Raw genomic sequence first — 13,928 nt, 5'->3', positions numbered from 1 at the left:
GATGATTCTCAGATACAGACCAGGCAGACTACAGTCATTAACCGGTAATAAGATGTTATGTTCTATTTAAACCCAGTAACCCCCCGTCATGTCCGTCCTCTTCCTCCATAGTCATGTCTGTCATCTTCCTCCATAGTCATGTCCGTCCTCTTCCTCCATAGTCATGCCTGTCCTATTTCTCCATAGTCATGCCTGTCCTCTTCCTCCATAGTCATGCCTGTCCTCTTCCTCCATAGTCATGCCTGTCCTCTTCCTCCATAGTCACTGTGATGTCTTTTATCTCCAGCAAATAATGATACACACATGTTGATGATACATATCAATATTTAGAAGGACACAAGGACCTCTACAGGGACGTCATGATGGACAATCAGCCGCCCCTCACATCACCGGGTAAGAGGAGACTTTATTGTAAAGGAGAGAGCAGTACGGAGGATCCACCTAGATCCCCCATCATCTGATAAACACATAGAAACAATGGATTCAGTCAGTGTGTGTGTTTCCTACAGATGGATCCAGTCATGGGAACCCACCAGAGAGATGTCCCCGTCCTCTGGATTCCTGGGATTCCACACAGGAAGGTCACACCATCGCTCACCATCATCAGGTAGATGATGACAATTATTGGTAGTTGTGATTTATACACAGCATGTTTGTTACAATGAATGTTTTATTATATCTTTCAGAGTGGAATCCTCGGGGATGATAATATTGATGTTAAAGAAGAGTATAAAGAGGAGGATGAGGAGTATGGAGTGATGGAGGAGTTTTCAGAAGGACACAAGGATATGATGGAGCCACCTAATACCAGGAACCCACCAGAGAGATGTCCCCGTCCTCTGTATTCCCGGGATTCCACACAGGAAGGTCACACCATCCCTCACTATTACAAGGTTGGTGGGATGAAGCATCTAGAACATGGACTTGTAGAGACAATGTGTGGATATTTTAGGTGACCTTATATTTTACAGATGATATTTTCTCTCATTTCCTTGATTTAGAGTGGAGATCCAATCGATATAGAATTTGAGGTGAAAGCAGAAGAAGAAGAGGCGTATGTGAGGGATGATCAGCAGTCTATGGAGGAGGATGGAATAACGGGGACATTTATAGAGGAGGACACTCCTACAGAGATCAGCACAGGTGGGTCATGAACACTAAATCCATTCCTCCACCCATACTGCTCACTGATTGGTCCAGAGTAGGGCGGGGACTGGGTGATATCAGCCTGTAATCCCCTGGTCACTTTCCTGAGCTGTGTTCCCCATCCTGTATTCCTGGATTTCTCTCGGATAATCTTCCTTCTCTGTGCTGCAGACACAATTTATGTATCTAGACTGGATTTATGGAGATTCTGGGGTTCAGCTGGCAGCAAAATGTTGATTGTTACTCTAAGCATTGCATAATGTAGGCACCCAGGACATGTGACTGGGGTCTTCTGCCTTCTTCTCTACCACTGTTCCTGTCAGACACCGCCTGGCGGTACCTCTAGCAGTCCACAGGACAGGATTCCCCAGAGCGCGGCGTCTAAGTCTGCTTTTTCACCAGGACCCCTGATGGTGGGGATGGACTTGGAGCAGACAGTGACCAGGTCGTGGCCCCTGAGTACACCCGCCCGTGGCAGAGGGATCTGCCAGAGGTATATTCAGGTAGAGAGCCTGATGTGAAGAGGTGGAAAGCTGGAGCCGTGATGACTTGATCTGTTCAGGATGGATGGATGGCAGAGTGAACATGGTCAGACAGACCAGTTCGGTAACAGTAGGGTCAGCGTAGTACAAGGCAGCAGGCAAAGAGTAGTCGGGTCACTCGCCGGGTTCAGTAGCAAGAGTTCAGATCAAATAGGGATATCCAGGAGAGAAGTCAAACAAGCCAGAGGTCTGAGCAGGAGAAGTCGGCAGAGGTCAGAGCAGGAGAAGTCGGCAGAGGTCAGAGCAGGAGAAGTCGGCAGAGGTCAGAGCAGGAGAAGTCGGCAGAGGTCAGAGCAGGAGAAGTCGGCGGAGGTCTGGATCAGGAGAAGTCGGCAGAGGTCTGAGCAGGAGAAGTCGGCAGAGGTCTGAGCAGGAGAAGTCGGCAGAGGTCAGGATCAGGAGAAGTCGGCGGAGGTCAGGATCAGGAGAAGTCGGCGGAGGTCAGGATCAGGAGAAGTCGGCGGAGGTCAGGATCAGGAGAAGTCGGCGGAGGTCAGGATCAGGAGAAGTCGGCGGAGGTCAGGATCAGGAGAAGTCGGCGGAGGTCAGGATCAGGAGAAGTCGGCGGAGGTCAGGATCAGGAGAAGTCGGCGGAGGTCAGGATCAGGAGAAGTCGGCGGAGGTCAGGATCAGGAGAAGTCGGCGGAGGTCAGGATCAGGAGAAGTCGGCAGAGGTCAGGATCAGGAGAAGTCGGCAGAGGTCAGGATCAGGAGAAGTCGTCAGAGGTCAGGACCAGGAGAAGTCGTCAGAGGTCAGGATCAGGCAGGGTTGGTAACAAGTCATCAGCAGATACACAGGAACAGGAACACAGGATACAAGACCATACGGCAATGAGAGTCTGTGCAGGGCAGGTTTAAATAGTGCGCCCTGCCCTGTCATTGGTGCCAGGCGAGCGTCCGCGATCAGGAGTGCGCATGTGTGGCCGCCCAGGTCCTAGTGCCCGCTGGATAGAATAAATTGGTGTTCTGCGCTTGCGTAGACCCACTTGCCGCTGCGATCCCTGACAGTCCCTCATATCCTTTTCCACCATTGACCCCCACAGATCCTTCTCCCCCATTGACTCCTCCAGATCCTTCTCCAGCATTGTCTCCTAGATCCTTCTCCACCATTGACCCCTCCAGATCCTTCTCCCCCATTGACCCCCCACAGATCCTTCTCCACCATTGACCCCCCACAGATCCTTCTCCCCCCATTAACCCCCCACAGATCCTTCTCCAGCATTGTCTCCTAGATCCTTCTCCACCATTGACCCCTCCAGATCCTTCTCCACCATTGACCCCTCCAGATCCTTCTCCACCATTGACTCCTCCAGATCCTTCTCCACCATCGACCCCTTCAGATCCTTCTCCACCATTGCCCCCCCCAGTTGTACCCCCCTAGTATGTATGATGCATATTCTTAGCCCCCAAGTGCAGACCTTACATTTATCACCATTAGCCCTCATTGGCCCCATAGTCCCCCAATTACACAGAGCATTGAGGTCGGCTTGTAAGTTGGAGACATCCTGTAAGGACGTTATTCCCCGGCACAGCTTGGTGTCATCTGCAAAGACTGGAATGGGATTTATAATCTCACACCCCATATTGTTTATAAATATTAAAAAGTAGGGATCCCAACATTGTACCCCACTAATGACACTGAACCTTGGGGTACACCACTAATAACACTGAACCTTGGGGTACACCACTAATTACACTGAACCTTGGGGTACCCCACTAATAACACTGAACCTTGGGGTACCCCACTAACACTGAACCTTGGGGTACCCCACTAATCACACTGAACCTTGGGGTACACCACTAATAACACTGAACCTTGGGGTACCCCACTAATAACACTGAACCTTGGGGTACACCACTAATAACACTGAACCCTGGGGTACCCCACTAATACTGAACCTTGGGGTCCCCCACTAATAGCACAGAACCTTGGGGTACCCCACTAACAACACTGAACCCTGGGGTACCCCACTAATAACACTGAACCTTGGGGTACACCACTGACACCCCCAGACCATTCAGAGTATGAATCATTAACCACTACTCTCTGAATACGATCTTTCAGCCAGTTTTCTATCCATTTACATTCAGATTTTTCCAGCCCGTAGACTTTACCTTACACATTAGCTGTGTGTGGGGAACTGTGTCCAAGTATACCACGTCCACTGCCACCCCTCTGTCCAAGTGTACCACGTCCACCGCCACCCCTCTGTCCAAGTGTACCACGTCCACCGCCACCCCTCTGTCCAAGTGTACCACGTCCACCGCCACCCCTCTGTCCAAGTGTACCACGTCCACCGCCACCCCTCTGTCCAAGTGTACCACGTCCACCGCCACCCCTCTGTCCAAGTGTACCACGTCCACCGCCACCCCTCTGTCCAAGTGTACCACGTCCACCGCCACCCCTCTGTCCAAGTGTACCACGTCCACCGCCACCCCTCTGTCCAAGTGTACCACGTCCACCGCCACCCCTCTGTCCAAGTGTACCACGTCCACCGCCACCCCTCTGTCCAAGTGTACCACGTCCACCCCTCTGTCCAAGTGTACCACGTCCACCCCTCTGTCCAAGTGTACCACGTCCACCCCTCTTTCCAAGTGTACCATGTCCACAGCCACCCCTCTGTCCAAGTGTACCACATCCACCGCCTCCCGTCTGTCCAAGGATTTGTTTACCTCCAATCTAACCTGTTTCTTGATGGTTTAATCCCAGCTCACCTCTACATGTTATCTACAGTCAACATTTAATCTTCCACTGATTACTGAATACCAATATTATGAGTCCTGACCCTTATACTGTATAATTTATATTGTACATTACATACTCCTGACCCCTGCACTATATACTCTGTGTTGTACATTACATACTCCTGACCCCTGCACTATATACTCTATGTTGTACATTACATACTCCTGACCCCTGCACTATATACTCTATATTGTACATTCCATACTCCTGACCCCTGCACTATATACTCTGTTGTACATTCCATACTCCTGACCCCTGCACTTTATACTCTGTTGTACATTACATACTCCTGACCCCTGCACTATATACTCTATGTTGTACATTACATACTCCTGACCCCTGCACTATATACTCTGTTGTACATTACATACTCCTGACCCCTGCACTATATACTCTATGTTGTACATTACATACTCCTGACCCCTGCACTATATACTCTATGTTGTACATTACATACTCCTGACCCCTGCACTATATACTCTATGTTGTACATTACATACTCCTGACCCCTGCACTATATACTCTATATTGTACATTCCATACTCCTGACCCCTGCACTACATACTCTGTTGTACATTCCATACTCCTGACCCCTGCACTATATACTCTGTTGTACATTACATACTCCTGACCCCTGCACTATATACTCTATGTTGTACATTACATACTCCTGACCCCTGCACTATATACTCTATGTTGTACATTACATCCTCCTGACCCCTGCACTATATATTCTATGTTGTACATTACATACTCCTGACCCCTGCACTATATACTCTATGTTGTACATTACATACTCCTGACCCCTGCACTATATACTCTATGTTGTACATTTCATACTCCTGACTTCTGCTCTCCCCCTCCCCCCACTGCTATATATACACATAATATGGATTCTCTTTTGTTCCCCCCATTTCCTCCCAGCTGGACATTTTATATCGGATGATGTGATTGGAGCACAGACTGTTACATGGTGATAATAATGTGATAACATCCTCCAACTTTGGACCCTTAAACAGAAAGTGATAATGAGGGAGGAGTCAATACCCCAATGATGGTGGTCTTCAGGATCAGTCCAGTCTTCATCTTGGTTGTTCTCCCCCCATCCTCACTCTCTGACCTCTGGTGGGGCTCAGCCCCGCTGTTCTTCATGACTAAATTATGGACTAAATAAGGAAGTGCAGTACTTCTTGTGTTGGGAAGATGGTGATGAGTGATAGAGGGGGTGGGGACCCTCGTCCTATAATCCCCTCATCACTGTCCCTCCTATAAAAGACAGTTCTGGTTGTTTCCTCACTCTCTGACTAAGGTCCATGAATAAAGAAATGACCTGGTAGGAGATCAGAGGAGCCATTTCCTAGTTCCCTTGAGGGTGGACTTGTAAGCTCCTCAGAGACCAAGCTGCCAGATATGGGCGGAGTCCTGGTTTGGGGGAACCAATCAGCTGTCTAGTAATCCTCTTTGTCTTTGTATTTTAGTCCATGGCCGGGAGATGAGGAAAACCTCCGAGGATTGTCTCACTTTGTCTCCAGACTGGAAAGTAGAAGATGAGGACATCACACAGTATAGTCCAGGAGAAAACCCGGCTCCCTCCAATGTCCATCCGGCACCACCCAGTGTAGATGGACCATCGGATTCCTCGTATCCTGAGGAACCTCAGACTGTGCGGGACCGGGCCAGCCTTCCAACAGGGAAGAGCTTCTCCTGTACTGAGTGCGGAAAGAGGTTCCATTCTACATACCATCTTAATAGGCATAAAAGAACTCACACGGGGGAGAAGCCGTATTCCTGTCCTGAGTGCGGGAAAAGTTTTTCATGCAAGTACCGTCTTTCCATACATCAGAGGTCTCACACAGGGGAAAAGCCGTATTCCTGTCCTGAATGTGGGAAATGTTTTTCAACGAAGGCCTATCTTTACACACATCAGAGATCTCACACGGGGGAGAAGCCATATTCCTGTGTTGAGTGCGGGAAATGTTTTTCATTTAAGTCCAATCTTAACACACATCAGCGATCTCACACGGGGGAGAAGAAATTTTCCTGTCCTGAGTGCGGGAAATGTTTTTCAACTAAGTACTATCTTTACATACATCAGAGATATCACACGAGAGAGAAGCAGTATTCCTGTCCTGAGTGTGGGAAATGTTTTTCAACTAAGTATTATCTTTACACACATCAGAGATCTCACACAGGGGAGAAGCCGTATTCCTGTCCTGACTGCGGGAAATGTTTTTCATGCAAGTCCAGTCTTACCATACATCAGAGGTCTCACACAGGGGAAAAGCTGTATTCCTGTCCTGAGTGTGGGAAATGTTTTTCAACGAAGGCCTATCTTTACACACATCAGAGATCTCACACGGGGGAGAAGCCATATTCCTGTGCTGAGTGCGGGAAATGTTTTTCATTTAAGTCCAATCTTAACACACATCAGCGATCTCACACGGGGGAGAAGAAATTTTCCTGTCCTGAGTGCGGGAAATGTTTTTCAGTCAAGTCCTATCTTTACAAACATCAGAGATCTCACACGGGCGAGAAGCCGTATTCCTGTCCTGAGTGCGGGAAATGTTTTTCAGTGAAGTCCCATCTTTACACACATCAGAGATCTCACACAGGGGAAAAGCCATATTCCTGTCTTGAGTGCGGGAAATGTTTTTCACAGAACTCCAATCTTTACAAACATCAGAGATATCACAAAGGGGAGAAGCCGTATTCCTGTCCTGAGTGCGGTAAATGTTTTTCATGGAAGTCCAGTCTTTACACGCATCAGAGATCTCACGTGGGGGAGAAGCCGTATTCCTGTCCTGAGTGCGGGAAATGTTTTTCACAGAAGTCCGATCTTTACATACATCAGAGATCTCATACGGGGGAAAAGCCGTATTGCTGTCCTGAGTGTGGAAAATCTTTTTCTCAGAAGACCCATCTTTCCACACATCAGAGATCTCACACGGGGGAGAAGCCGTATTCCTGTCCTGAGTGTGGGAAATGTTTTTCATGGAAGTCCAGTCTTTCCAGACATCAGAGACATCACACAGGGGGGAAGCCACTTTCCTGTCCTAAGTGAGGGAAATGTTTCTCAATGAAGTCCTGTCTTCCTGTACATCAGGGGTCCCACACAACCCTGGAGGTGTATTAGTGCCTTGAGTGCGGGAAATGTCTTCTAGATGAATGTTGCTGGACATCCCAGCTCTCATGTGGGGAAGAAGCACCCCCTGATATACACCTCAGATATACTTCATGGCTGACCTTCATCATGGAAGAAACAGTTGATAAGGAGATGAGAGGCCCCCAAAGACATGGATGAAGTGCAGTAAATGTCGGGGTGCAGAGTGGTCAGTAGATCCTGGAAATGAAGGACACAACTTCAGCCCTTCTTGGGTGTCGGAGTTGCGTTTCCTGATAATGATATAGCGGGTTACAGAGCTAGAAGCCGGGAGAGCCCAGATCTCGTTATCGGGGAACTTTACACAGACAACAAGAACTTCTGAAGTTGATGTCCTTCATTTCAAGGCTCTACAGAACAGTGGTGACTCCGAAGCGTCTCTCTGTCTTCAGTCCATCCTTCTCCCATCCCCCAACAGGAGGGAAGGAGAACTCCGCCCCAAACTACGGGGGAACTTTCCTCTCATTATTTCCCTTGGCTTCTGTGTGGGTTTGGGTGGTTGGAGGAGTGCGGCACGAGAGGGAACACAGCTTGTTGTTCTATGTCTACATATGGGGTCTGGGTAGAGGGGATCCACCAGAAAATATTTCTACTCTTTGATTTTGTGCAAATCGTTTCTGTTTTCACTTTGAAGGGCGATATTATGTGTGGTTTGTAAAAGGGATTGGCCCAATAGATACCGCCCCACTTAGAGAATAGATGAACTAATATGACCAGCATTCATTCAGCCATGTCACATGTTGGTCTTTTCATACAGGGATTTCCTATGATCATTGGCTCCAACTAGTGGCAATAATGTGGTATTAAACTGTTTTTCCTGATTGAGGTATTTTGGAAGTAATACATCATTATGGTCACTAGAGGGAGCTGACGATTATAGGAAATCACTGAGTTTATTAAGATATGGCCAGAATTTGTCACAGCTGGACACATGCTTGTCACCTCCCCCAATATATATTTTGCATAGACCCCTTAGTTTACTATGTTAGGGGTAGTTTTGTACAAATACCTGAGATCATACATTTTCAAACATTGAAGATATAAATTACATAAAACCACAGAGTTAAACCAACCATTGATTTAAAACCAAAAATACCTAATTTGGCCTTTAGATGACGCTAAGTATCCTAGCAATTAGCACCATCTAGTGTCCAAATTGTCAGGGAACACCTGAACAATTGATTTAGCTGACTAAATCAATTGTTCAGGTGTTCACTGACACTTTGGACACTAGATGGTGCTAATTGCTAGGATACTTAGCGTCATCTAAAGGCCAAATGAGGTATTTTTGGTTTTAATCACAGTGTCTCCAATACAAAAAATGATTTATAAAAATAACTTAATCTGAAAAATTCTTTAAATACTCAAACAAGATCTGTGTAGGTATAGACTGCAGAGTATGAAAATCAATATTTATTTACATAAGTCACTTACAAACACCATAAGCAATAGTCAGATTGTGATTTACATTGACACTAAGATGTTTCTGTAAAAGCTCTAAAATAGAGTGAATTAAATTCAATAATTAGTCTCCCTGTAAACAACATAACAAATTAAAACGGACAATAATCTGTCTCCTGCAGAAGGAATAAACTGCAGAATAGTCCACCACTATGGCCTAAGAACAGGAACATTTTTATAAATGACTGAACTTGAAGTGATGTTATCATGGGGAGAGTTATTAGGTTACACAAAGGAATGTGGCAATTGGCTTACTAGTCTAAGCAAGCAAAATCAACAGAAAATATATAATTACCCTCCAAGTATCAGGTAATCTTTTTGGAGAACTGATGATCAGACTCAAAGATGGCTGCCAATTAACGGTTGGGATTGAGCTTCCACAAAATGGCGTCTCTTCTTCAGTTGATGAGTGTCTTTAGATGATCTGAGTCTGAGATGATGTCTACCTTCCAGATGGCTGTGTAGATGGTCCTTCCTCTGTGAGTGTTCCTGCCGGTTTTATCTAGTTATGACTTATACACTCATCAAATCTGAAAAAACCTGGCCAGGAGGTGGAACCTTCTCTGTGATTGGGGAATCTTATTCTCTAACCCATGTTTACTCAAGCATTACCTCCCATGGCCACTGGGTGTCATCCTTGGATAAGAATTGTCTGGTCTGAGTTTATTTGGGGACAGAAGTAACTAATCTGTGATCAGGAAAAATGAATATTTCACTATAACAAATTGTCCCTTGTGAAATCTATAGAATGCCTTGGAGAGTAGATATTATTCCTCATTTACAATCATTACGTTTGGTGTAACAGTGATTAAATGGAGAATTGTAACTATCAGGAGGTTGGATTACATAAAGCAATTAGAATAATAGTTGTACACACAGAGGAGAGATAATAAAAGAATAATTTGTATTCTGATCTACTGATTGATTACGGCTTTGGTAGCATGCATACAATATTCCTAACAATACCGATAAACTCCAACACACTAAATATATATCATGGGATTACAAATCAACAAACATACCATAATATACTTCCTACATTCTTATGAGACAATCTGGTATTTTATCCCCATCACGTCTTTTTGTATAATCTGGAATATATGGAAACATGGAGGTTCCTTTTTGTACCTTTTCACCAAAACAAAATGAGTCTCAGCAGTGTTACTGGAGTCACCTTGTTACATAGTTACAGAGTTCATCTGGATGGAAAAAAGACACCAATCCATCCAGTCCAACCAACAGAAAAAACAAAACACACAAATAGAACATTACATGAGGAAATGCACATCTTACTGTAAAGGTCTCAGTAATCTATAAACAGAAGAATCCAGAAAAGAACTCTCACAGATCTGCAGCTTTGTAGAGTTAGCATTCATAATACATGGCTCAAAAAATGAAAGAAAGACTTATTAATCAAAGTCTAGCATCAAGTCAATGAGAATCCTGAGATATTGATCTGGTCAGTGAAGTCGCAGAGGGGGCTGTTAATCAGTTTCAGCTGCTTTGGTGTTAATGAAATTAACAACAGGTGCACTAGATGGGCAACAATGAGACAACCCTCAAAACAGGAATTTACAGGTGGAGGCCACTGACATTTTTTTCCCTACTCATCTTTTCTGACTGTTCTTCACTAGTTTTTCTTTTGGCTAGGGTCAGTGTCACTACTGGTAGCATGAGGTCATACATGGACCCTACAGAGGTTGCACAGGTAGTCCAACTCCTCCAGGATGGCACATCAATACCTGTCATTGACAGAAGGTTTGCTGTGTCTCCCAGCACAGTCTCAAGAGCATGGAGGAGATTCCAGGAGACAAGAGCATGGAGGTGATTCCAGGAGACAGGCAGTTACTATAGAACAGCTGGAAAGGGTTGTAGAAGTTCCTTAACCCACCAGCAGAACTGTATCTGCTCCTTTGTGCAAGGAGGAACTTCATGAGGGTGGCCTGAGGGCCCAAAATCCTCTAGTGGGCCCTGTGCTCACTACCTGGCACCATAGAGCTGGATTGGCATTTGCCATTGAACACCAGAATTGGCAGGTCCACCACTGGTGCCCTGTGCTTTTCACAGATGAGAGCAGGTTCCCCCTGAGCACATGTGACAGACATGAAAGGGTCTGGAGAAGCCATGGAGAATGTTCTGCTGCCTTTAACATCATTCAGAATGACCGTTTTGGTGGTGGGTCAATGATGGTCTGGGGAGGCATATTCATGGAGGGACGCACAGACCTCTACAGGCTAGACAATGGCACCCTGACTGCCATTAGGTATTGGGATGAAATCTTTGGACCCATTTTCAGACCCTACACTGGTGCAGTGGGTCCTGGGTTCCTCCTGGTGCAGTGGGTCCCGGGTTCCTCCTGGTGCATTAGGTCCTTGGTTCCTCCTGGTGCACGAACATACCCGGCCTCATGTGGCAAAAGTGTGCAGGCAGTTTCTGAAGGATGAAGAAATTAATACCACTGAATGGCCCCCATGCTGGCCTGACTTAAATCCAATAGAACACCTCTGGGATGTCATGTTTAGATTCATCCAAGCCGCCAGGTTGCACTTTAGACTGTCCAGGAGCACAGTGATGCCCTGGTCCAGATCTGGGATGAAATCCCCCAGGACACCATCCGTGGTCTCATTAGGAGCATGCCCCAACATTGTCAGGCATGCATGCAAGCATGTGGGGGCCATACAAACTACTGAGGACCATTCTGAGTTGCTGCAATTAAATTTTGGTAAAATGGACTCGCCTGCTGCATCATTTTTTCTTGATTTTTGGGGTGCCTTTGAATTCAGTTTCTGTAGGTCGATCATTTTCTATTCCATCAAACAATGGGGCATCCTTACATTCCTAACACATTACCCAGCCCATGTCAGTATAGAGATCCAGCAGGAGATTTTTCCTCATTGAGATCTGATGTGTTTTCAAAGTGTTCCTTTCATTTTTTGGAGCAGTGCGTAACAAATGTAAGGGTTGGGTAGCTGAGATGTGAGGTGATCAGTAGAAATATGTAATTGTGAATCTAGTTTTATTCCATGTTGTTACAGATAAGTGTTCAGTATTCGGTCAGAGACATATGTTCACCAATTAGCATCTGAAAGGACAGAGCAGCTTCTAGGGTAGAGGTGTCACCTGGATGCCAATACAATGTTGTCACCTATGTAGCCAGAGTTTGCCACCTTCTTGAACCTAGAAGAAGAATCCTAGTCATTTCGGCTACAAGAGTCAGCAGGAGACCTTGAGAAGGCTCTGAAGTGTCTGTCAGCTTTGATTTATATCCACAAATCAAAGGAATGTATTTCATCTATCATAAAAGCTAAAATATTTGTTGCAGAGAGATGAAAATACTTCCTTCTGATTGGACACACTGTAGGCTACATCTGCATGTAAAACTGTATTTGTAGCCCCTGTGGAATCCCAGAGAAACACAGGAAACGGTTCTATGGTGCCTGATTGGACTAACACACTGGTGTCGGAAATTCTATCCCTGACCAAGTGATCCAAACCATTCCTAGCCCATTCAGCTCTGGGCACTTCAGAACCCAGAACATCCAATGGGCTGCTACAGGAACACCCCCCAGGGTTGATTGGCCAAGGGCTAATGTGCAGCCCACATCCATATTTCAATAAATTGAGGACCCTGAGATATGGACGGGGTGATTTGTATGGAGCCGGTTCCATGTGACTGGTGAATCGTGGACTTTCTCTGACTTGCTCCAGTCACAGGATAAATCTTGGTAAAAGTTTTATTTCTGTTTTTATTCCCTTTTATTTTATTGTGAATAGCCAATTGTGTGTCTTTTTGTATTTTCTGCAACTTTTTTTCTTTGTACATATTTAATACACTGCCCACTTTTGAGATATTAAATCATAAAATGAATAAGTGACTTCTGTGTACTAAGCTCGGGCTCATATCTCCGGAGAGATTGTTGTATTCTAGAGTCTATGTGCTCGGTCTAAGTTCATTGCCAATCTGTATGCAATTGTACTGTGTGTTGGCAGATTGCCTGCAGATTGTAACATAGATCTGCCAGACGGAGATCTGTGTGTGTGTGGTGGCCCAGTAGACCAGTCTGTGGACAAACTGTTGGGTGGTGGCAAGCTACCGTTTGTTGTGTGTCTGGTGTGGAGGTGTGTGGACAGTTGAAGAGTGATTAACACCGGGGTTCTAGCTTGTAGGATAGCTGGAGGAATCCTAGAAGGGTGTTCCAATTTCTAGACTGCTCCTCAATTCTTAGCGTGCACCAGATTGTATATAAGATTCATATCTGCCTGTGTGTGGTCAGCCAGCTGGATTGGAGTGGAGTCTCCCTCTAGTGGTGGCCAGAGGTAGTGCGGGCTGTGAAAGGGTATCCTGACCAGTCTTATATGCTGAAAGTCCCCCTCATTCCCTCTTTACCCCAAGTCACGGGCGGACCACGCCTTGGTTAGCTAGTCGTCGGGCATGCATTTTATCCGTGACACAGTGTATAATCCATGATGTGGGACTTCTCTTGTCCTCATTACATTGGAGTACAGAAATTCTTCCACTGTGACATTTATTCCCGAGCTCTCCCAGAATCCCTCAGCTTGGAATAATGGTCCCTGTGTGTGCAGAAACGTAGAGAATACTTCCATATACGGCGTCTCTTCCACTTGTTCATCCTTCTCGTTGGCAGAACAATGACATCTCAGCTAGACTAGAGGATGTGGGGACCACCACGGGATTATTTGGTGTTTGTAATCACCCCCCCCCCTTGTTCCTGCAGTGAGGGGTCCCGGCTTCCATTCCTTCTCTATACACAGAACTAAATACTTCAGTTGGGGAAAAGTGTGTCCCATGCGGGACTTGAGACTTGAAAATGACCCTTGTCTATTATTTGATATAATAACTCCCATGGTTCAA

General features: G+C 45.9%; 1 protein-coding gene across 1 annotated transcript in view; it reads left to right on the top strand.

Annotated features, from left to right (window-relative positions):
* Positions 1–5,918: 5,918 nt before the first annotated feature.
* The window catches only part of LOC149450102 (uncharacterized), a 94,653-nt gene continuing 86,643 nt past the window's right edge, over positions 5,919–13,928 (top strand). Inside the window, exon 1 of the mRNA XM_089692366.1 lies at positions 5,919–7,428. Coding sequence (XP_089548492.1) covers positions 5,927–7,428 — 1,502 coding nt within the window. The 5' untranslated portion in view covers positions 5,919–5,926. The remainder of the gene's footprint in view (positions 7,429–13,928) is intronic.

Source organism: Staurois parvus, unplaced genomic scaffold (genome assembly GCF_062004578.1).
Source record: "Staurois parvus isolate SC_StPar_1 unplaced genomic scaffold, SC_StPar_1.0 ptg000582l, whole genome shotgun sequence".
NCBI lineage: Eukaryota > Metazoa > Chordata > Amphibia > Anura > Ranidae > Staurois > Staurois parvus.
The sequence above is the reverse complement of the archived record's forward strand: the minus strand, read 5'-3'. Positions and strand labels throughout refer to the sequence as shown.